The following is a 22,701-nucleotide window of genomic DNA, read 5'->3' on the forward strand; positions in this document are numbered from 1 at the left end:
CCTTTGCAGGAGGTAGCTAGCTCCACGTGGGTCTTTGCTGGCTGCTTGCTTTTATAGCAGCTGTGCTGGGTTGCACATGTAAAATGGCATGGGCTGAGAGCCAGAAGCAAAGTCCAGCTCTTTCTTGGGGTGGGGGAATGATGGGGGGGGTCACCTCACACACCCCCTGGACCTTCTTCACACCCCCTCAAGGGACATGCCCCCCAGTTTGGGAAACCATGCTTAACAGTTCTGAATTTTTTATCTTTCCATTTCTTTAAATATCCCTTTCCGATGTTGACAGAGAAACCAGAAAATCCTGATGTACCTTCTCTAGAGCCTAATTCGTACTTCTGTCGTGTCCTAACATTGTTTCCGAAAAAACAATCCTAATTTTTAAATCTCTCATTTTTTGCCATCCCTAATCGGTCTCCTTCAATGAAGTCTGTCCAATTCTGCAATGCCCTTTCTGAGACAGGATCATATTAATGTATATTGTACACTAAATGGTGGCATGCTAGTGATTTGTGTAGTAGCACTGTATTTCTGCATTATTCTCCATCTTATTCCTTCAGAACCCTAACATCTACACACTGAGAGGACTTCATTGAACTGTCTACATACAGGAACGTCCAAGTCCCTTTCCTTACCAGCTGTTAATTTAAAATCCTATGTGAGGTAGGAGTTATTTGAAAATTTCCCTTCAGTGTGCACTATTTTATAATTATCAATGCTGAACTTCATCTGACCTTATGTTGCCCATTCACCTAATTTACTAGTCTAATTCCTCAATTGTCTCTGGACCTGACCAGCTTTATGTTGGTTGCAAATTTTAAAACTGATCACTCCCTTTTCCAGATGATTAATATTAAGGTAGCCCACTTTTCAGCTTTTACAAAGATAAATTTTATTACTGTTCACAAGCAAGTTTTTGATCCATGACAATATGTTGGCTCTCTTACTATTGCTAATTAGTTTCTGCAGTAGCCGCTTGCAAGTAACCTTGCAAAAGTCAATTTGGAAGTCTAAATAACTTATGTCAATCATCTCTCCTTTTGACATTGCATTATTGACAAGTTCAGATAATTTACCAGCTTAGTCAGACACTGAAACTGTACTGGTTTGACATTATCAGATCATTATATGTGAGATGCGCAGTATTTAATTATAATTTCAACCACATTACTCGATATAAAAGGCAAAGCTGTCTGGTATGCCACTTCATGGCTTGCCCCTGCACCAGTTAAGAATATATACACAACATTTGCTTTCCTCAAAATCTTTCCATAATGTAGCCATTAAAACACAAAAAGACTGCATGTTTGTACTAGTAGCTCAGTTGCTTCATTCTTAAGCTCTTTTAGTATTTGCAGATATATACCACTTAGGCATGCAGACTTACTGCTTTTTATCAGTATCAGTCCGTTCCAACATCTTGTCTTCCGACAACTCAGACTCAGGCAGCATCTCATCTTTATTACTAAAAAAACAGATCCATGATCGGAATCTTCCGAACATCCTCTAGGGAAGTAGTTCCCAAACTTTTCAACATCAAGCCCCCACTTTAGATTTTTGAGAAACTCTCACACACCCCCACCTCTTCTTTACCATCATCCAACCCTGCTTTAACAAACAATTCAATTAGTAATTTAAAATAAGCACAAAAGCTTGATATAAAATGTTATTTACAATTAAAAATAAGTACACAATTTTTCTTGGCCCCTTGTGGCTGCCTGGTGCAGCCCCAGCTGACCAGCTGCCTGAGCCCCATGCCAGCCTTCAGAGCTGCCTACTGGCCTGAGACCTGCACTTCCAGAGCTGCCCACCTGAGCCCCACATCACCAGGGCCAGCCACCTGCTCACCAGCCGTCCAACCCCACGCCGTCAGGACCAACTGCCCTCCCTCCAGCCACCCACATCACCCATGGGCAAGCTGCCTGAATTGCCCACCCAAGCCCTACGCAGCCAGGGCCAGCTGCCCACTCACCATACCAAGCTACCCAAGCCCCGAGCCCCACAAGCCCTGTGAGCCTCCCACCTGAGCCCCTCACCTACCATCCTACAAACCCAGGCATCCCCAGCCCCCCATCTAACCCCCTCCTCCTGCCCCAACCCACACCCACTGATTTGCAGAAGGCAGCTAGCTCCACCTGGGTCTTTGCCAGCTGCCCGTTCTTTATAGCGACTGTGCTGGGTCACCCACGTAAAATGGCAGGGACCAAGAGCTGGAGGAAAAGGCGGATCTTTCTTCAGGTGGGGGTATGCTGGGGCAGGCGGGCTGGGTTGTCTCATGCTTCCCCTAGAATTTCTTTGCACCCCCCAGTAGGGCACCTCCTCCCCCAGTTAGGGAAACCATGCTCTAAGGTGACTAACACCAAAAAATTACTTAAGGCAGATAAGGACATACTGAAACCCTAATTGCTCTTTTTAACCTCTATGATACTAGGGCCTCACCCATTCTTTCATTAAAACAGAAGCAGGAACCTAATATACTGCTGTCTACCTTTAAATATTTGAGCTTCAAAGTCTATTGTGGACCTCTTGATTGCTTCAATTTATACTGCTAGTGATGGATTTCTCTATGGTTAAACTTTTGTATTTTGCACCATCTTTGGCTCAGCCAACCTCTATAAACCTGCCCCATAGTCAAAGTTTTCTTCTTACCTTTCTCTTGTTCCCTCATGTTCAGAAGAGAACATAGAAAACCTACATTCCACAAATGCTGTCTCACATGTGGTATCCCCCACATTTTAAATACATATTGGGCCATTCAACATATTAGCAAGGGAAAATTAGTTACATATTCAGAGTTGGATCCCATGTGATGTAAACTAACCACTGTGACTGACTGAGGATGAGACGGACTTAAGCCAGAAATAAGTGAGGAAATGCTGGTTGGTAGGGTAGAAAGAGTAATTTAGGAGAATTAGCAAGTCTAACATCTACTTTGATCGAAGGATTCTGCGCCTTCTGTTTGTAACACATTCACAAGTCTGTGGGCTAGGTCAGGCCTTGAAGTTGGTGGATCTGTTAGGGATAAAGAGGCAAAAAGCCAACAAATGAGCCTCCTCCCTTTTGAACTTGCTTCCTGCTTTGGTCTGACAGCCCCAAGCATGACAACTTACGTGGCATACTTTGTATACATACATAGGCACATCTTGAGCATGTCTACACAGCAAAGTTATTTCAGAACAGCAGCCACCATTCCAAAATAACTTTGCAAGAGACTATACAGCAAAACTCCTATTTTGAAATAATGGACTGCTCATTTTGAATGCTGTAAACCTAATTCTACAAGAAATAGTGCCTACTCTGAAATACATATTTCAGACTAGGGGCTGTGTAGACAGGGAATAGGGGCTATTTTGAAATAAGCTATAGTTAGTGCGCCTAAGGGCTCTATTTCGAAAAAGGCTCTATTGTGCGAGGACACTTTTGAAATAGTTGAGTGCTCTTTTGATGTACATTTGTGTATAGACATTATTTTGGAATAACCCTGGAACAGCTTATTCCAAAATAATGCTGCTGCATGAACTTAGCCCTCATGCCTACATGGAATTCAGTCTGGTCACAGACACAAAAACCTTCAATTTTCAGAAAGGCAGTATGCTCCCTCTGGTTTGGAGGCCACATTTACAGCCAACAAAACTGGCTTTGGACTGGTCTGCCAGACAGTGTCATCCTGAAGTCCTGCTCCCAGCAGGCACCAGCAGCACCAACCCACTCAGACTCATTTGCTTTCCAGACTTTTGAAGTGAGGATGAGTGGAAATTTGCTCCCAATATGCTGGTGGAGGAAGAGAATCCCTGTTTTGTGACCCATTTATGATTTCTGATAGCTTAGATACTGGATGAGTACTTTTCTACAAATCAAAGCATCACACCTTTACCTAAAAACCCCAGAACACACCAGCAATATAAGCTTTATTTAGTTCCATGGGTTAACAAAGTGAAGCAAATTGCGATTGCTTACTGAAACTCACTATGACATTAGCTTTTGGATAACTCAAAATACACCATACTGACATGCTTTAAAGTCCAGCTAGGCATTTTTATTGTTAAATAGAAACCTTAGCTCTTGAGATTTCCAACCGAGTGAATTAAATAAGCTGTTCTCCCTCCATAACAAAATACAAAAATGTAATTCTAAGTGTCAAAGGCTTAAAGAGTACATATTTGCATAACAAATGCATGAGATACATTTGATGAACTATTGTTTACTGTTTGTACACAATTTTTATGCAAATACGTGTACCATATTCCTGAATGCTAGAGGATAAGAGAAGTTTATAGAATAAAATAGAGACAAATCAAGATTTGATTTTCACCTTTAATATGCACATGATTCTTTGTTACTTAATACTTCTGTAAAAAGATATTACAGATTTATAGATTATTGCAGTGATTTTTAAGTAAGATTGTCAGCCCTGACACTGAAGCTACAGATTGTATACATTATTACTTATTGGCATTATTTACTACAGCATGAAAAACATCTTTTAAATAAAGATAAAGCAAAACAACTAGAAAACATTCAGATTGAAGATGGAAGTTTCCTTTCTACATTGCTGTATCATAACTATATTCCACAAATTACATTTTAAAAATGCTATTGTCTGAATGGTCACAGAATAAAACAGTCACAATGAAAATTAACCAGTTTTGTTCAGAAATGCTATGAGTACACTGCAATTTTTCAGCAAATCTTAGTTTTGCCAAGCATCAGAGGGCAGAAGCCTAAAATGTAAAAGCTTCCAATTTGTCTGGCTAGTCCATTCTCCTTGTTCTGGAGTGACCAGTGACCCACACTGTTTGTTGCTTTAAGACAGTGCTCTAATCACTACTTTGTTCTTTGTTGCAATTGATGCCATCAGGAAGACAAAAATTCAGGTAATTAAGATGCAAGTCCTAACAAAAAGCCTCCAACAAATCCACTGGATACTACTATATTTTGTTTGATAAATTCTGTTGCCTGAAAAAGAAAACAGTGTTCAGGAATGAGTGTAAAACCATTATACTTAGTGGAAACATTTAATATTTTATCATTAGCCAGAGAACAGAGATTACTGTTTTTAAATAAACTTTTTTTGTTCAAGACTTATTTACTGAGCAGATATAACGCGTGCTGAGTCAGGTATAGTGCAGGCTGATTCTACAAACTTTAAAAATGTGCCTCATTCTTGACTTGCAGAAATGCTCTAATGCGAACGCTGGCCTTTTTCTGTGCAGAAAGTCTGCGCTGTATACTTCTTTTATAAAAATGTAAGAGCTAGGGTAAGACCACCAAACTCATTTTAGTTTTAACCAGACACAGGGACTTATTATTATTAGATAAATTATAATCTTAACATCACTTATTTCTGATCCACACTTTTGTAATTTTTAATCCTGGAAATCATACCATAGGAAATCTTCATACAGTAACTCCAGATAAACAACACCACAATATAATTCATGTGTTGGATAGTAACAGTATAATCCATGTGTTATGACACACACACAATAAATGTGATTTACATCTTTACTATGATGTAATAGGCATTTTAAAAACCAATGGTGCTAGATATTTCAGCTAACGGAGCAGTCCACAATTTTAAAATTAAAACCATTTGAGCATGGTTTCATTCCTCCCCGATCCACTCCCTGCCCTATCAAAAACAGATTAAATTATACTTGATTTAGAGAGCCATATAATAAGTTTTAGACTGGAATTATAAAAACAATTTGGCAATTGAAGTATAATTCCATATATGTTATAGGACATTTTCCCCAGTGCTGCTTGGGTCCTTAACTCAAAAAAAGTGATTATATTTTTCAAAAATACCATGTTATTTTTATGAAGTTCATTTTTATTTTGGATTTCTTTTAAAAAAGAATTGTTAATTTGTTTATTTTAAGTAAATTTTTTGAAATGAGAATTCCATTGAGTTTATTCTTTTCTTCATCCATATAAGCCCCTATCATTTGCTATGTTTTAACAAAAAAAGGGTAAGTCAATTTGGTTTCCAGTAACATTCTCTTCTCGTTTGCAAACCATAAGCAGTTAAAACAATATACAAAAACAAAGCACTACTTCAAAATTTCTCCATTTTACCTTTTTACTGCAAAGTTTATTGAGAAGCAATCCTATTCTACGTTCATCCTATCTGGCTCATCTTGGTTCAGTCACTCTCAACATTCAGTCAGTTATATCAGTTTTGAGGACTGTTCTTGATTTGGTGATTGTCTCTTTTCTGTTTAATTTTATAAGATGCAATCCCATCCCAGTCCCTTCCCGTTTTCCTGGCACAATCAAACCCCTATGTTGATTTAAGTTATGATAAAAAGATGCATACCAATTTGGTGGTCCTCATTCTTACAATTTAGGAGGAGTGCTTGATCAAACAAACAAATTCTCTAACATACACAGAAGATGTTGAAGATACCAAGATCTTAAACTATAGTGCGGGCATTGCTATGATTCTCTGCAGACTTCCAAAGTCAAACTTCAAGATAAGTAATCAGAAAATTAAGATATATGGTATGATGTTTCAAGTGTGATAACAGGAGCCCATGCATCTCCTGGCAAGACAAGCCCTAAGCCCAGTCGCTATAAGGCAAATAATTGTTATGGTCTGGCATTTGGGGGGGGGGCGGGGGGGCGGGAATCACACCTGGGAGTTAACATTAGCATGACAGATAGGACTTCTAACATTTATCAAACTGCATAATCTCATCAACATAACATATTTCTGCAACTCTACTTTAGAAGTGGGGCTATGCTCCTTGAATTTTGCACATTCTGCTTATCATTTTAGTTATGTACAACTATGACCAAACACAGTAGAAGGCCAGAAACCTCAGTGTAATCTTAATTGAAAGGACAGAACAATTTTTTAAAAAACCATCTTACCTCTTCAATAAGGGTGCTGATTTCAGGTGCCGCCCTGTCTGCACGTTTTTTTATCTGTCTTTTTGCTTTGTTTACATCTTTTTCAACTCTCTTCCAGTCAACTTGCACATACCCACTATGACTGGCAATCTAGACCAATTAAAAATATTAAATAAGAAAATTGCACTAACCAATATAACATCCAAAGTCAAATCAGAAGATGTTTCTGCATCCACTTAATTTTGAAAATGTGTTTTGGGTTTGCGTTTTTCTAGAGAAACGAACATGAAAGCTCAAATACCTTAGTCAGGGATGCTACAGATATTGTGTTTCAACATTATTTCTGTAATAAATCAAAATTACACTTTGAAAAAGAACTGACAGTTTGATAGGTTCTCATTTCTCTCACACCTTTTCTACTTTCTATTTTATATTATGCTTGAGATTAATTTACAAGTTAATTTATAAAGGTCAAATTATCTACCCTATAGTTATTGCTGCTTTACTTTCAGTGAATAGAAACAAAGCACTTTTATCAAAAGGACTTTGTTTCATTTCAGTTTCTTTCAGCATCACTGTCTTGTTTTAAATTACAATTTCAATACTCAGTGAACTGGTCATGAAAGAATTACAGGGAAATAGCCTTTTGTCTTTATTATTATAAACTCTTCTGCAAAATAACAACATGATGCTATAGGACTCTGGCCCTGTCACTAAGCTCCAAATAAATGCTACATGTATCGGTGAACAGCCACTTCTACCATAATGCCCACAAGATAACAGGCAACTGATTAGGCATAAATAGAGGAGCAGTGGCAAACAGTGGTGTGAACAGTCAGCCTTAAACAAAAAAAGGCAGCCTCCATCCAAAAATAATCCCACATTTTTACTATCAATGTTTTGTTCCCCCCATACTTCTGTTATTAGGCCCTGATCCTGTAAACACTTAAGCAGCAGTGTAATTTGACACACACAGTCCCCCTGACTTCAATGAGACTATTTGTAAGTAAAATAATGCATATTTAAGTGGCAGGTGAATGAGGTCCACAGATTACAAAATTTTAAGGTAGTAACTGCATTTTCCTATACAAGTGAAGACTAACTAACACACTGTCCACAATGACTCACTATAAATAATTCCTTTTGCTTGGAAACCACAACAATTATTCAAGAAAGGAAAATGAAAACTAAAAAGATCTGTGATGGTCTTTTACATGTTGAGTAAATCATTCTCGATAACCATTAAAAACAGATACCATCCGTAAACTTTATAAGTAAGTTTTGGTTTTATATGAAATCAAAGTCTGAACTTCACCTAATGTAAGTTATACAATGAACATGCTCACGGTCTTAGACATGAGTCCATGAATAATTGCTCCATAATGCCCTGCTTGTGTCATAATGCCCTGCTTGAATTTAAATGCTAAATGCAGTCACTGGGTTCTGCTGAAGCCATTAACTCAAAAGAATCTGCTTCGATGGATTACCTCACTGCAGCTACTCATATGAGCTATGCACAGTTCCATTATGAACACAATAAGAAAATGCAGACGTAGATGGAGCAGGAGGAATGCATTAAAGAACCAACTTATCCAACAGCACATTTCACCCAAACTGAACTAGACAACCTGAGGAAGAACTTGTTACCCTTAAATAGCATTCCATTAATTTTACAACGCAAGATTCCAAAAAGTTTACCCTACTACAGATATATGAATCTGATACTTAAGAGGTACACATTTTGGTGGGTAATGCTCCTCAGTTAAGATTTCTGAAGACACTAAAAATCATATAGGAGTTAACAATGAACTAAAAGAAACAGAAGATAAATCTTCCTTTTGAAGAATTAAACTCCAGGGACTAGATCTTCAGTTAGTGTCAACTGGCACAGTGCATTTAAAAACAAAAACAAAACAAAAAAAAACAGAACTACTTTAGTTGACAGACATGAAGGCTGTGGCCCAAAAATGTTGCTACTAAAACTTGTTAGGCCCAATGCATTTGCTTACAGGTGAATCTGCAGTATAAAAATTCTATTTGTTTTGTCAGTTCCGTTGAAAGGCCCTCTCAAAATGGTACACAACTGTCAAGTCGCATATTCAGCGCAAGAAAAAACTTTATAACCGCCCTCAGCAAGTTGCCCTGAGATGTCCCAGCATGCACCATGCCATAATGTCATAGCTCCACAGAACTCTAGCAGAATATGTAGCCAGATGAAAGTAGGCCATGTAAAGCCTAGTGATAGTTTTGCTTATTGTATAATTCTCAAAGGTTCTCTTAGTTATAAAATCATTTAAGTGAAGACTAGAACCCATCAAAGGTGTTCTAAATGGAATGAGTCCTAATATTGAAAAATAAATGACTTACTATAAATAATGATTTTTATGATTCATGGCTAATGGAAGACAGACTATGGTCTGTGTTTGAATGCAAACAGGAGCAAAAACCGGTAAAAACATTTTGTTGCTAAACTGAATAAATGACTAATATACACAAGGGGAATGCTCCACAAACATCTTCAAATCCTCCAGGAAATTCAGACTCACCGCACAGACCCATCAGCTCCCAGCACTCTGTCACAAGAAACAGATCTCTTCAGTAAGAAGGTGCTTTAAAAACCAACAAAAACCACCACCAAAGTCACTTCTGAAAGTGAACCCGCTTTTTAAGAATTTGGTTTGCTTCTTCACAGTTCTCCTTACTATAGCGAACTAGTTCATCTAAAGGCTAAAAAAGGAAAAATGTTATTTTGTTACCACAGGTTGAACCTCTCTGGTCCAGCAGGACCACCCATGTTGCTGGTCTAGAGTGTCCTGGCAGCTGGGAATCTGCCCAAGGCCCAGAGCAGATCCAGGCAAGCAGGAGCAGAGCCTAGCCAGGGGACCAGAATTTATCTCCCCAGATCTGGCAGTCTCCCTTGCTTGGTACCAGTCAGGTCTTGAGGGTGCCAGACCAGAGTGATCCGGTCTGCATTTGTTTTGAGAAATTAATGATTGTTACTATTATTTTTCCAGTGCCTACCTATTAGAGTGGACTTGATGTAAGGATGTAAAATCCTGTTTAATGAGTTAACTGCTTAAATGCTAGTTTAGCTGGGCTGGAACAGCCTCTGTCTGTAGCAGAGGGGCTGCCACAGACAAGGGATTCCCCAGCCGCACTGGAACTCCCCACACCTGCAGCAGCCCCTCTGGACACTAGGTTTAATCGGTAAACCATTAAACGGGAGCAGGTGGTGAGAAGCCCCTCCATCCCAGCTGAGCTGGAGCAATCCTGCCCCCCAACTGCCATGGGTGGGGTGGTGCTCCAGCAGAACCGGACTCGTCCCTGTCCCCAGCTGTGGGTGAGGGTGCTCCAGCTGGGCTGGAGCAGACCCTGTTTCAGCGCTCCAGGCATACTGTGGGTGGGGATGCCCACTGTGGGTGGGGAAACAGGGCGGCCCTCACAGACAGAGCCTTCTTCAGCTGCACTGGAGCGCCTCCCACCTACAGCAGTCCCACAGCACTGGAGTAATCTCCTGCCTACAATAGGAAGGGGGCTATTTCAGCCCCTACTGGTTAATCCAGAACTGGGCAAAATACAGCCCAAGGGCCAGATTCAGCCCATCAAGCCTTCAGATTTGTCCTGAGAACGCCTCTGTTGACTCCCTGCATGCCACACCCCGGCTCAGCACTTAGATCAGCCACTGGAGAACCAAATGTACATCTGTGAATACTGGGTACCTGAGGAAGAAAGGTGGAGGCATTTCACTCTGCCTCATCTCCGGCAGCTCCCATTGGCAGTTTTCTGGGCAATAGGAGCTTCCTGTTTTTAGGACAGGCAGCATATGAAGCACCCCTCCTGCAACTCCCAGCTTTCAGTTCAGAGAAGCATACATGGCCCCTACAGCTATTCTGAGCACATAAAGGGCGCATGGAAGGCAAGGACCTGGACTAAGGTATCTGCAAGGCGGGTGGGTAGGAGCCACACAGGTAAGTGCCTCCCAGCCAGAGTCTATCTGTGCTCCCACATCCCCTACTTCCTCCAACACTCTGCAACCCCTCTGTACCCAAAGCCATGTAATCCAAATTCTCTGCACCCCCACACCCCATTCCTGCACCAATACCCCTTCCCAGACCCTGCGCCTCATCTCCAGGTCACAACCCCCTTCCAAGCCTTGCACCCCAATGACCCCCATCCTGAGTCAACCCAAATCCCTGCACTCCTGCCCAGGTTACAACCCCCTCCCAGACACGGTGTCCTGTCCTACAGTACTCCTCCAGGTCAGAATCCTCTTCTGCAACCCACACCCCCTTCCCCAGATCCTGAATCTCCTCCTTCACCCAAACTCCCTCTCAGATCCCACACCCCTTCCTGTGCCCCATCCCATACTCCAAGCATCCCAGACCCCATACCTCCTCTATTAATATCATGGACGACTGCAGCCCTCAGCCACTTACCAAATATTTGGAGTGGCCTCCCATCAAAAAATTACTGTGCATTCCTGGGTAAATCGGTTAAATCGTTAGCATCCCTAACTTAAAATCTCTTTGTATAAAAATGATACACAATCAAATAAAATTATTCACAATATTAAACTTCCATGAGATTTGATCAAGATAAGATCTTGACTTATAAAAGTCATGCTGATTTCTTAATGGATTCCTTTCCTTCTCTCTCCACACCCATACAAAACTATTTTAAATAGGATCAGTTGTAATGTTACTAATTGAATTAGCTTGTTTTCAGAATTTGATTCAGTATCTGTTAGCTGTGAGAAATAGACAACATGTTTAGTTCTCAATTTCCAACTAGATCCCATGAAATCAATTTAATATATATGGAATTTCAGAAAAATCTAATGTATTTAAGAAATCTTTCACAAATTGGATTCTACCTGACTACTCTTCCGAGCACATGGGTACCGCTCTTGTTCCAGGGGATTGCTGTTACCTGGAATTTCTCAATATTTTACACTAAGACAACTTGCAATTTCAAGAACACTTTTTAAAAGGTAATTGTTGGTCACCTACTGAAATCCTCCAACCTGTTCAATGAATGTATTCAGCATATATTCCTGAATTGAAGTGAACTTACACACAGTAAATTTACAGATGATTTTTAAATGAACGTTTGAAAGACTACAGAAATGTAATTAGACTACTATGCAATTTATGACTAATCTTTAATATGCAAAGCATCCAGAAATACATGACAAACACTTACTTCAAGCAGGATCTAATCATAATCAATTAACGATTGAGACAACTGAACCTAAATGTACAACTGAAGCATAGTAGTTCTACCCTGCCTAACACCTCCCCCTCCATGTTTCCTTTGGCCTTTTCTCTGGAAAAGATCTGAAATGCCAAAAAACAAAACACTCTCGAGTCTGGCATCCTCGGGATCTGACTGGTGCCAAATGAGAGAATTTGCCAGACCACAGGAGGTCAATATTGTCTAGGAGCATTACCAACACTTCCACTGCTTACTAGGCTTTTAGAAGACATTTAGGGGCAAAATTATAGCTAAACAGCACAGACCACAGAGGACCAGGACTGGTGTCTGTCAACAAACTTTTAGACCACAGGAAACTTGGCCATGCCCATGAAAACCTGTCGTCCAGCTAACTAAAATTATGCTGGATTACAGATGTTGCCGGACGAGCGCGTGTCCAATAACAGAGGGTCAAACTGTAAGGCAAACCTGACTTTCCCATTTTTATATAGACTCTTTAGTGATTCATGACTTGGGTTTTTTTCCCTTTAATTCGACATTTGTGCCACACTAATTGATAAGGCTAGCCAAAGGTAGAATGTTGAAATGCCAAGTAGGAAAGCCAGTTCTGAAATCCAATCTTATGTTATTCCACACAAATGGAGTTTAAATATTGAAGGGCCACAAGCACTCCCAACCCCATAGGCTGTGCCTACATGAACACCTGAATCATTCTCAACCGATCCAGTGGTGTATGGCACACTTTTAAGGTAAAACAACTCAATTTGTGCATCCTAGCCAGATTGATTTGTGCACCGTCTCTGTATCTGGGTTATTTTAAACCATTTTAGATGCAACAGTCTTTGGATACATGTCCCAAAGTACCAGGCCCAACACATAGTAAAAGTCAATCTTACATATTTCAGAAAGTCATCATTAGAGTGAAACATTTTCGAAGAACTACCAGAACTGTTTCAGTTTGACCCATTTCAGTGTTGCCCCCACTGGCAATAAATGGATCAAGTTGAAACTCTAACCTACTGAAAACCCACAGTTTTTGGAACATATATAAACTAAGTGGAGTACCTTGAGAGAAAATGATATTCAATAAGTATCTAGGGGAATCAAGTAAAACTTGCTAGTGTAGGCCAGGCTAACAGGAAGGAGAGTGGCCAGAGTTCAACAACATTTTGGCTTGAAGTGGGTCTGTCCTTAAAATGCTATAGGACCGCTTTTTTGTCTTAAGGAGCAGCAATTAGAGGTGCCATATTAACATATAAAGAAAAGTGAGCAGTTTTTTTAGAAACTTCAAGGAGCATATTATTGAGGAGAAAGTTGTCCATTCTTTAAAATGGCAGATATAAACTTTGAATGAAGTACTGGTTCATTATTATGTGCTCAATTCACTTCCTCTGAAGTGAGGCAGAGGAAATGGAATGGGTCACAGGTCACTATGAGATGGGGAGGGAATGACCATAACTGACCACTGGAACAATTTCCCCAAGGCATGTGGTAGATTCTCCATTACTTGAAGTCTAACTCAAAATCTGAAGTATTTCTAAACCAAGTACACATTTTGTCCTCGAAAAATCTATTCATCTGGCTTTCATTAGATCTGAGGAAGGAAGATCAGTTGGGAGGTAGGCAGCTGGGGGACAGTTCATAGGAAGCCGCTACAGGTTAAACCTCTCTAATCCAGCACTCTCAGGAGCTGACAGGCACTGAATGAGAAAATTTGCCAGACCATGGGAGAGGAATACTGTTCTAGTAACATTACCAACACTTCTACTGCTCACTGGGCTCTTAGAAGATCACTAGGGCTAAATTACAATAAAATAATAGCACAGAACACAGAGCCATGATTGGTAGCTGAAAGCAAACTTTACAGGACCACATAAAACTTGGCCACACCCATAATAAGTAGTTGTTCGGTTAACTAAAATCATGCTGAATTACAGATGTTGCCAGATTAGAGAGGTTCAACTTGTACTGAGAAAAGAGATGATATAACTACCAATGCTAGTGCTGAGGGAAAGAGTACTCTGAAAAGTGGGCCAGAGACTTGTGTAAGCAGCAGCTGAGAAAAGTGGAAGGCATCTCAGATGCTGGAAGAGGCAATTTGTCTATAGTTATTTTTATACTGAGAATTAATAAATAGACACCTAGGTAGTCATTTTTAAAGGAGTCTAATTCATTTAGGTACCTTTGAGATTTTATCCACCTGTTAACAGAAAATACAGATTCCTCACATTCCTTGATCTCTGCAACTACAATTTTACAATCAATCAGTTTGCTAGGTCTGGCAATATTAACTCAACAATAGTATTTTAATTTCTGCATTAAGGTTTTCATTCTTTCAGCTCACATTAAACTATTTTTATTTAAAAGCATTAGATTATTCATGTTTATTGTAATATTTCTGATTAGCTTCCAAAAACAGGAAGTAAAGCGAAACAAAAATAGACCAGCAAAGCAGCAGTATTATTCTATTAATTGCTAAGGATAAAAAAGGAAAGATATGGAACTTACCTTCCCCTTCCCAACTCAAGTATATCCAGCAGCTGAGGGTTTTTCCCCCCCAACACAATTCAGTTATAAAACATTCCCTAAATATTAAAATATGAAATTCTATATACCTGAAGTAGAAGAAATCCACCACCTACTGCCGTTGCTGCAAGTTTTCCAACTTTCTGGAACAAAAATCCCGCACACCTTAGAAGACCCAAAAAACAACATTCCAATAAAGTTAAGATTGTCTGACCCACAATGCCACTTTTCAGAATTCTCATATTAAACCCTACTAAAATTTGGGATTGCTAAAATGTGAGAGTTTCACTTTCCTATTTCTTACTCTGTAGTCTGCAAGTTACGAGACATTGTAGATTTATGTAATACAAACACTTTACAGATGTAGATCAAACACAAGTCTAGATCAGTAGGGATGTTATCAACTAACGGTTATTTGATATCTTCTGTGAGCTGAGCTCAAGCACACTCTAAATAAAATAATTTAATTACATTACACCACTTTAACTGGCGCAATCAATTAAAACAGTCCAAACAGTTATATCAGTGTAAAGGTGCCTTTATAGGTAGATCTAGTCTGGCAGGGAAGGAGAGTAAGATATACTGGTTAAAGCAGGGGTAGGCAATAATTTTTGCAGAGGGCACTTTAAGCATTTGGAAAGTGGTCAAGGGCTGCACTTTCTAGGATATTAATGGAGGAGGTGGAGAGTCTGGGATGGAGGTTGAGTGCAGAAGGGAGCTTGGGATAGGGCAGGGGTCTGCAACTGAAATAGCAAGAAGAGCTTTTTTCTCCCACTAAACGTGCATTATGCTTTTTTCTAAAAATGTCAAAGGCTTTATGCATTTATCTGTTATAGATAACAGCTGCAGGGAGACACTGATTAAAAAAAATCATATTTAAAAACTACAAGTTTACCCAACTATTAAACATCTTTTTATTTAAGCAATTTTAACATGTCTTTTCATTGCTTACAGTTTGTTTTTATTTTTATACTTCATTCAGCTTGTAGAATAGAGCTTCCACTTTCATTTAGCCTGTTATATTTTCAGGTTCTCATGTATTTGCATTTTAAACATAATAGTATTGTTTAAATGAAAAATATTTTTCATTAACATAAAATGTGTGGTTACATAATACTAATATCGGAGGGGTAGCTGTGTTAGTCTGGATCTGTAACAGCAACAAAGGGTCCTGTGGCACCTTATAGACTAACAGAAAAGTTTTGAGCATGAGCTTTCGTGAGCACAGACTCACTTCATCAGATGCATGCACAGGACCCTTCGTTGATAATACTAATAGTTTACCATCAGAAATTAATTTAATCCTTTGTACTTAGGATAGTGAAATGTTATGGTTTTTTAAAAAAATGTCATAAGAAAAACTGTATAGCAGTTGTTCAATTTCAAGTGTTTTTTTGTTTTTAAACATAGAAGCACCTTCCCCTATGAATTTTGGCCCCTTAACTAAGCTCTGCTGTGCCCCCCAGTTCTTCTAACTGGTTTTACATTCAAGTCTTATTCACAGTAACACATCAATTAGGTCCTCATGGCTGTATTATAACTAATGAAATACACTACTCCACAGCAACACAATAATTATATACCATAGTTTTCTATTTGTTTGTTAAAAAAGTGGGCTTAAGAGGTCTGTCACATCTTGAAGGCTCTTTTGCAATATTTGGCAAGGGCTCTCTTTTACAATAGGTGCATTGTAGGTAGGGCATTTGAGGCGTGTTCGAGTGCCTGTTCTTCCCCACCCCTTCAATTTATAGTTAATTAGGAAACCATCCAACCTCAAAACAGTTTATCACTTTGGATGATACAGAATACTCAAGAATTTAAAAACAGTCAAATGCATGACATAATAATGAAAAGTGATCCTCTCTCACCAGCCAGTCACTCCACCCATTACAATCTGAGTGGCTACAGAATATTTTTCTACAATTGGTCCAGAATTTCGGCCAAACATACGATTCCACCAATGGTGCCTCCTTGCATATTCTGTTAAATCCAATACTTCATAAGAATCATCATCGCTGTCATGCTCTTTAAAAAAAATAAAAATAAAATTACCATAAGTGATTCTCCTTTTAGTGAGTGTTTACAGCATATTATACAGGCATTGGTTCTGAACTTCTCAATTGTGTAGTAAATTCATGCTTTATGGGAAACAAAATGATTAATAGAATCACAGTAAGGAGTTAAGTACAAAAATCTCAACTTTTTTTTAAATTCTGAAGAAAATATGAACTGATGGACTGGCAAATTCAGAAGGTAACACCATAGTTTTGTGTGTGCATCACATCTCTATCAGTTGCAATCAATACATAATGGCCTATACTTACTTAAAACGGTGGGCGGGGGGTGTGCGTGAGAATGACAAACAGCAGCCCCCAACAAGAGAGGGCTGAACTTTCCTGTTACCAGGTCACCAGTGATAAGAAGTTACAACTACAAACTATCCACCGTATTAGGGACAGAATCATCAAATAATAGAGATTATTTGTATTAGGTTTGGTCTCCATGCAGTTTCTGTACTAATATTACAATGATTAAGGGTGTGATTATTTTTAGTTATAATTTTATACCCCCCCCCCATGATGAATACAGCTGTCCCAGTATGAAAGTGTATTACTCTTTTACAGTTTACTTCCCTTCCTGACCAGGAACACCTATGCCAATATAAAATACCTTGACAGTACAAAAAAACCCAGTCCTGTAGCACTTCAAAGAGACTTAAAAGAATTTATTAGGTGATAAGTTTTCGTGCGACAGACCCAGTTCTTTCCAAATCTCAGGAAGTGGGTCTGTCCCATGAAAGCTCATCACCTAATAAATTATTTAGTGAGTCTTTAAAGCGCTACAGGACTGCTGGTTTGTTTTGTCAGAATACAGACTAATGCGGCCACCTCTCTGTGCCCCTTCCAGTAGCATAACTGTGTCCACGCTAGCGAGAAATGCACCGACGTGGATGGAAGGGTGGTACGATTCTGTGTTTAGACAAGCCTAAAATGGAGGGCAAGTACAGAAGCGTCTTCACCCTCCCCCCAGCGCTGTAAAGCCCTTTGCAACTGCAACCCCTTGGTTTCCAGGGGCTCTGAGTAACTCCCGGTCACAGCCCGTTCACTGGAGGCGTGACGTGTCCACGGAGCCTTTTATCTGACGATCTGACCTTGTTTCAGAGCCCTGACCCCCCAGCAGGCCCCGGCGACAGGCGCCCACAGAGCACCAGCGGCTCCGCGCGCGTCCCCGCCCCGGGAGCCCCGCCCGGCAGCTTCCTACCAACGGGGGGCGGCGACTTCCCGAGCTGGGCGCTTCCTCCCAACTCCCCCCGCCCTGCAGCCGGCTGGGGCCGCCCCCACCAAGCCCCTCCCCCGGCAGGGGCAGAGAGGGGCCCGGCGGGCGGGAACGCGCCTCCCGGAGACGAGACGGGCCGGGCCGGGCTCCCACAGCTCCGAAAGCGGCTGCCGCGCCCGGAGGACTCACTCACCCGAGGCAGAGCGAGGCCTCCGGGCCGCCATGTTAGCGACGGCTTATGGGGAGGGCGGGGGAGCTCCCAGGAGCCGTACGGCTCCGCCCACCGGCCGCTCTGCGCCACCGGCCGCCGTGCTCTATGCTCCCGCCGCGTCGCTCGTTTGAGGCGGGCGCAGGCGCAGAACGCTCCGCCAATTCCTCGGCGGCGCTGGGCCTGACGACCGGCCGCGGAGAGGGGGAGGGTCGGGAGATGACGCCATCGCCCCCCCGTCGCCCGGGGGCTTGTGGGGGATGTAGTTCCGCTAGCTGGGCCTCGGTGTTGCGGGGCTTGGGGCTGCCCAGTCCTGGCGGTGGCGCCTTCGAGCTTCAGCCTGCGCGGGGCCCAGAGACAAGCCCTTCTGCGGGGTGCCAGGCGCCGGCTCCTCTTCCCCTGCCCGCCCGCCGGGTCAGCGAGGGAGGGGGCCAGGCCGCAGCTGCAATTCCGTCTGTTCGCCCTCTGGCCTGAGATTTGGGGGCTCGTGCGCCCGGGTGGGGCAATTAGCAAGGGGCTAATGAGCAATCCATTGCTCTGTTGGAAATAGCACAGTGCAGGTTGAACGGCTCCAATCCAGCCCGCTCCTCTGGCACCGTGAGGGTTCCCATATTTGTCCTTTCAGTAAAGAGGACACCGCTGGGAGGAGTGTGTCAGCATCAGTACAGTAAACCCCCAAGATACAGGCACTCAAGTTGCGCGGATCGGGTTAACAAGGAGCTGATCAGTTTCTCAACTTCTGTCAGGGCCCAGCCCAAAGTCAGGCTCTCAGGTGCTGCCCCTGAGGGAGCAGAGAAACTGACTGAGGGCAGCGGCACTGGTCAGTTTCCCAGCTCTGCAAGCAGAGGGGAGCCAAGAGTCAGGCTGCCCCTGGTCCCCAGCTCCCCTTCATTCACAGGGAGCCAGGAAACTGATGAGGGCAGCTGACCTCATCTGTTTCCTGGCTCCCCGAGTTGCACCAGGAATTTCTCCTTGGTTGGAGGAGAACACTTCAGTCTCCCTGGACACTCAGTAACAGATTTAAAAATAGCTATCCTGCAACAAAAGAACTTCAAAAATAGACTCCAAAGAGAATCTGCAGAGCTGCAATTCATTTGCAAATTTGACACCATCGACCAAGGATGGAACAGAGACTGGGAGTGGCTGGCCCATTGCAAAAGCAGTTTCTCATCTCTTGAAGTTCACATTTCCACATTAGCTGATGATGATGGGGCACATCCTCCCTGACTGAATTGACCTGGTTTCTCCTTTCTTGATGTTCACAACGCTGCATTAGCTGCTTATAATGGGCCACATCCCCTGTGATTGAACTGATCTTGTCAACTTTGGCCTCCCCTTGACTGGGACTCCCTCCTTTCCATGAGCCTGTATTTTTAGACCCTCCCCTGGACCTACTCCTGCATGTGATGAAGCAGGTCTTTACCCAAAAAAGCTTATGTTCCAAAATATCTGTTAGTCTATAAGGTGCCACAGGACTTATTGTTGTCAATGAAAGAAGGTTGAGGACCGCTGTGTTAGATGGATGTAGTGGCACTGTCCTGCATTCAATTTTTCATCTGTCTGGCCAAATGATTGCATCCATTTCCATCACAGAAAGAAGCATTGCTGTAATTCAGTCCATTTCAACATGGAAATTAGACCACTGCAAATGTCTCTATGTGCAGCTACACCTTCAATCTGTTCAGAGTCTGAAGCTGGTGCACAAATCAGAGGTTTGCTTCTTAAACAGAGTTTACCACAAACCTATCCATCACACTAACAACCAGAACTAGACCAAAGTGTTACGGTCAGTCTTCACTCCCAAAGTGTGAGCTGACAGTCTGCTGTCCTCATCCCTCTCAGTCAGCCAGCAGCTACCTTTGGCTTCCTCATCAAAGTATAACATCTGCTGCAGGTGCCATGGTTGACTGGACTCCCCAGTAGTCCACTGACCCTTTTTGGCTTGTGTGAAGTTTATTTATCCTATCACATCCATGCCTCATTTATCTACAAGTTTCAAAACTACTTTTAGGGGAAGTAGTGTTATGGCACGACACACCTCAACCATCCAAAGTCTTAAAAGTGGGGAAATGAGTTAAGGGGAAAAGCAAGTTTGTGGATGACACTAAGCTAGGGGGAGAGGCAGATACGCTTGAAGGTAGGGATAGGATCCAGAGTGACTTAGACAAATTGGAAGACTGGGCTGCAAGAAATCTGATGAGGTTCAGTAAGGACAAGTGCAGAGTTCTGCACTTGGTCCAGAAGAATCCCAAGCATAGTTACAGGCTGCGGTCCGACTGGCTCAGTAGTAGTTCTGCAGAAAAGGACCTGGGAGTTGTAGTGGACGAGAAGCTGGACATGAGTCAACAGTGTGCCATTGTAGCCAAGAAGGCTAATGGCATATTAGGTTGTATCAAGAGGAGCATTGCCAGTAGATCCACAGAAGTGAGTATTCCCCTTTATTTGGCTTTGGTGAGGCCGCATCTGGAGTACTGTGTCCAGTTCTGGGCCCCCAATTATAGGAAGGATATGGATACACTGGAAAGGGTCCAGTGGAGGGCGACCAAAATAATTAGGGGGCAGGAGCATATGACCTATGAAGAAAGGTTGAGGGAATTGGGACTGTTTAGTCTGTAGAAGAGAAGACTGAGGGGAGACTTGATAACAGCTTTCAACTTACTGAAGGGAGGCTGCAAAGAGGCTGGAGAGAGGCTGTTCACAGTGGTCACGGATGGCAGAACATGGAACAATGGTCTCAAGTTGCGGTTGGGAAGGTCGAGGTTGAACATTAGGAAAAAACTTTTCACTAGGAGGGTGGTGAAGCATTGGAATGGTCTACCTGGGGAAGTATTGGAGTCTCCATCCCTGGAGGTGTTTAAGTCTCGCCTTGACAAAGCCCTGGCTGGGATGATCTGATGGGTTTGGTCCTGCCTAGGGCAGGGGGCTGGACTTGATGGCTTTTTTAGGTTTCTTCCATCTCTGTTGTTCTATGATTCTATGAGATGTGTACATTCGTTTACATCTTCATGCAGCCTCCATCACTCTTGATGAAGAATAAGAAAGAAGTGGCTTTAACTCATCAAAGCTCATGAGCTAATATGTTTGTTGATCTCTAAAGCACTGCAGGGCTGCCTATTGTTCCATCACTCTTGACAACACAATCCAAAGGATAAATAGGAAGACAGTTATGGTGCAGTGATAGCTTTTACTCCATCTCCAATTGATATAAAAAACAGTGTACTTCATCTTTGTCAAATTTGTACTTTAATACAAAACTTTGACATTGACCTCATGTGCTTGTATATTGACAGATTTGCATGCCTGTCACATGGTCCATACATCTGGGAAATTATTCTGGCTTAACGCTGCTGAGAAACAACCAAATAGCATAGGAAAAGTTGGAGTGTTGACCTAAATTTGAATCTTTCTGAGATCTTCTATACAAATAAAGGAGTAGGTTTTGAATATACTCCAGAGTCTAAACACACAATGTTGAAACATCTCCAGGATAATCTAAATCAATAAGAGGCTGTTGGTGAGTGTTTTTTTTTTAAATGGGTTTGTTTGTGGTTAATAAAATGATTTCTATCAAAACAAAAAAGCAGTCAAGTAGGTGATGAGCTTTCGTAGGACAGACCCACTTCTTCAGACCATAGCCATAACAGAACAGACTCAATATTTAAGGCACAGAGAACCAAAAACAGTAATCAAAATTGAAAAATCAGAAAAAAAATTATCAAGGTGAGCAAATCAGAGAGCAGAGGGGCAGGGCGTGGGGGGAGTCAAGAATTACATTAAGCCAAGTATGCAAAAGAGCCCCTATAATGTCCCAGAAAATTTGTGTCCCGGTTCAAATCACGTGTTAATGTGTCGAATTTGAATATGAAAGAGAGTTCAGCAGCTTCTCTTTCTAAAGCAGGCTGAAAATTCTTCTTCAATAAGATGCAAACTCTTAAATCATTAACAGAATGGCCTACTCCATTAAAATGTAGACTAACTGGTTTGTGGATCAGGAATGTTTTGATGTCTGTTTTGTGCCCATTAACTCTTTGTCTCAGAGAGTTTGAAGAATGTCCAATATACGAAGCATCTGGGCATTGTTGGCACACGATGGCATGTAGGATGTTAGTTGAGGAACATGAGAATGTGCCTGGGATTCTGTGAATAACCTGGTTAGGTCCAGTGATGGTATCCCCAGAATAGATATGTGGACAAAGCTGGCAGCAGGCTTTGTTGCAAGGAAAAGTCCCAGGACTGGTATTCCTGCGGTATAGACTGTGGCTATTGGTTAGAATCCTCATAAGGCTGGGAGGTGTTCTGTAGGAGAGAACAGGCCTGTCACCTAGGGCCTTCTGGAGTGTGGCATCCTGATTAAGGATAGGTTGTAAGTCTTTAATAATTCATCGCAGTGGTTTGAGTTGGGGGCTGTAGGTGATGACCAGTGGTGTTCTGTTCTTGGCTTTTTTGTTGGAGAAGTCCTGTCCCTGGGGGACTGTGCCATCCCACCTTCACACAGACCCTTTGCCAGGGAGGTGGCTTTGCAGGGGAAGGGGGTGGTGCCCAGTTACCCTGGAGGGAAGGGAGGATGGGAGTGGCAGGTGAGCTCACAGGGGCCCAGGGACACCCTCCCTCAGTCCCTCAGCTGTGTG

At 41.9% G+C, this 22,701-nt stretch overlaps 1 protein-coding gene across 1 annotated transcript; it reads right to left on the reverse strand.

Moving 5' to 3' along the window:
- Positions 1-4,288: 4,288 nt before the first annotated feature.
- Positions 4,289-18,217, reverse strand: FUNDC1 (FUN14 domain containing 1). Its single transcript, XM_074983403.1, has 5 exons — positions 18,059-18,217; positions 16,458-16,614; positions 14,679-14,754; positions 6,871-6,999; positions 4,289-4,950 (listed from the first exon to the last, which is right to left on the reverse strand). Exons 1-5 carry the CDS (start codon positions 18,087-18,089, stop codon positions 4,873-4,875), a joined length of 471 nt encoding a protein of 156 aa, XP_074839504.1. The 5' UTR covers positions 18,090-18,217; the 3' UTR covers positions 4,289-4,872.
- Positions 18,218-22,701: the final 4,484 nt, after the last annotated feature.

This window comes from Carettochelys insculpta, chromosome 1 (genome assembly GCF_033958435.1).
Source record: "Carettochelys insculpta isolate YL-2023 chromosome 1, ASM3395843v1, whole genome shotgun sequence".
In the NCBI taxonomy this organism is placed as follows: domain Eukaryota; kingdom Metazoa; phylum Chordata; order Testudines; family Carettochelyidae; genus Carettochelys; species Carettochelys insculpta.

Excerpts from the sequence above, each read along its gene's own strand:
- FUNDC1 (XM_074983403.1), bottom strand. The coding sequence starts at position 18,089 with ATGGCGGCCCGGAGGCCTCGCTCTGCCTCGG. Across the intron at positions 7,000-14,678 it reads GTGGATTTCTTCTACTTCAG|ATTGCCAGTCATAGTGGGTA; the intron begins GTATATAGAATT and ends TAATTGGTCTAG. Across the intron at positions 4,951-6,870 it reads TCAGCACCCTTATTGAAGAG|GCAACAGAATTTATCAAACA; the intron begins GTAAGATGGTTT and ends TTTCTTTTTCAG.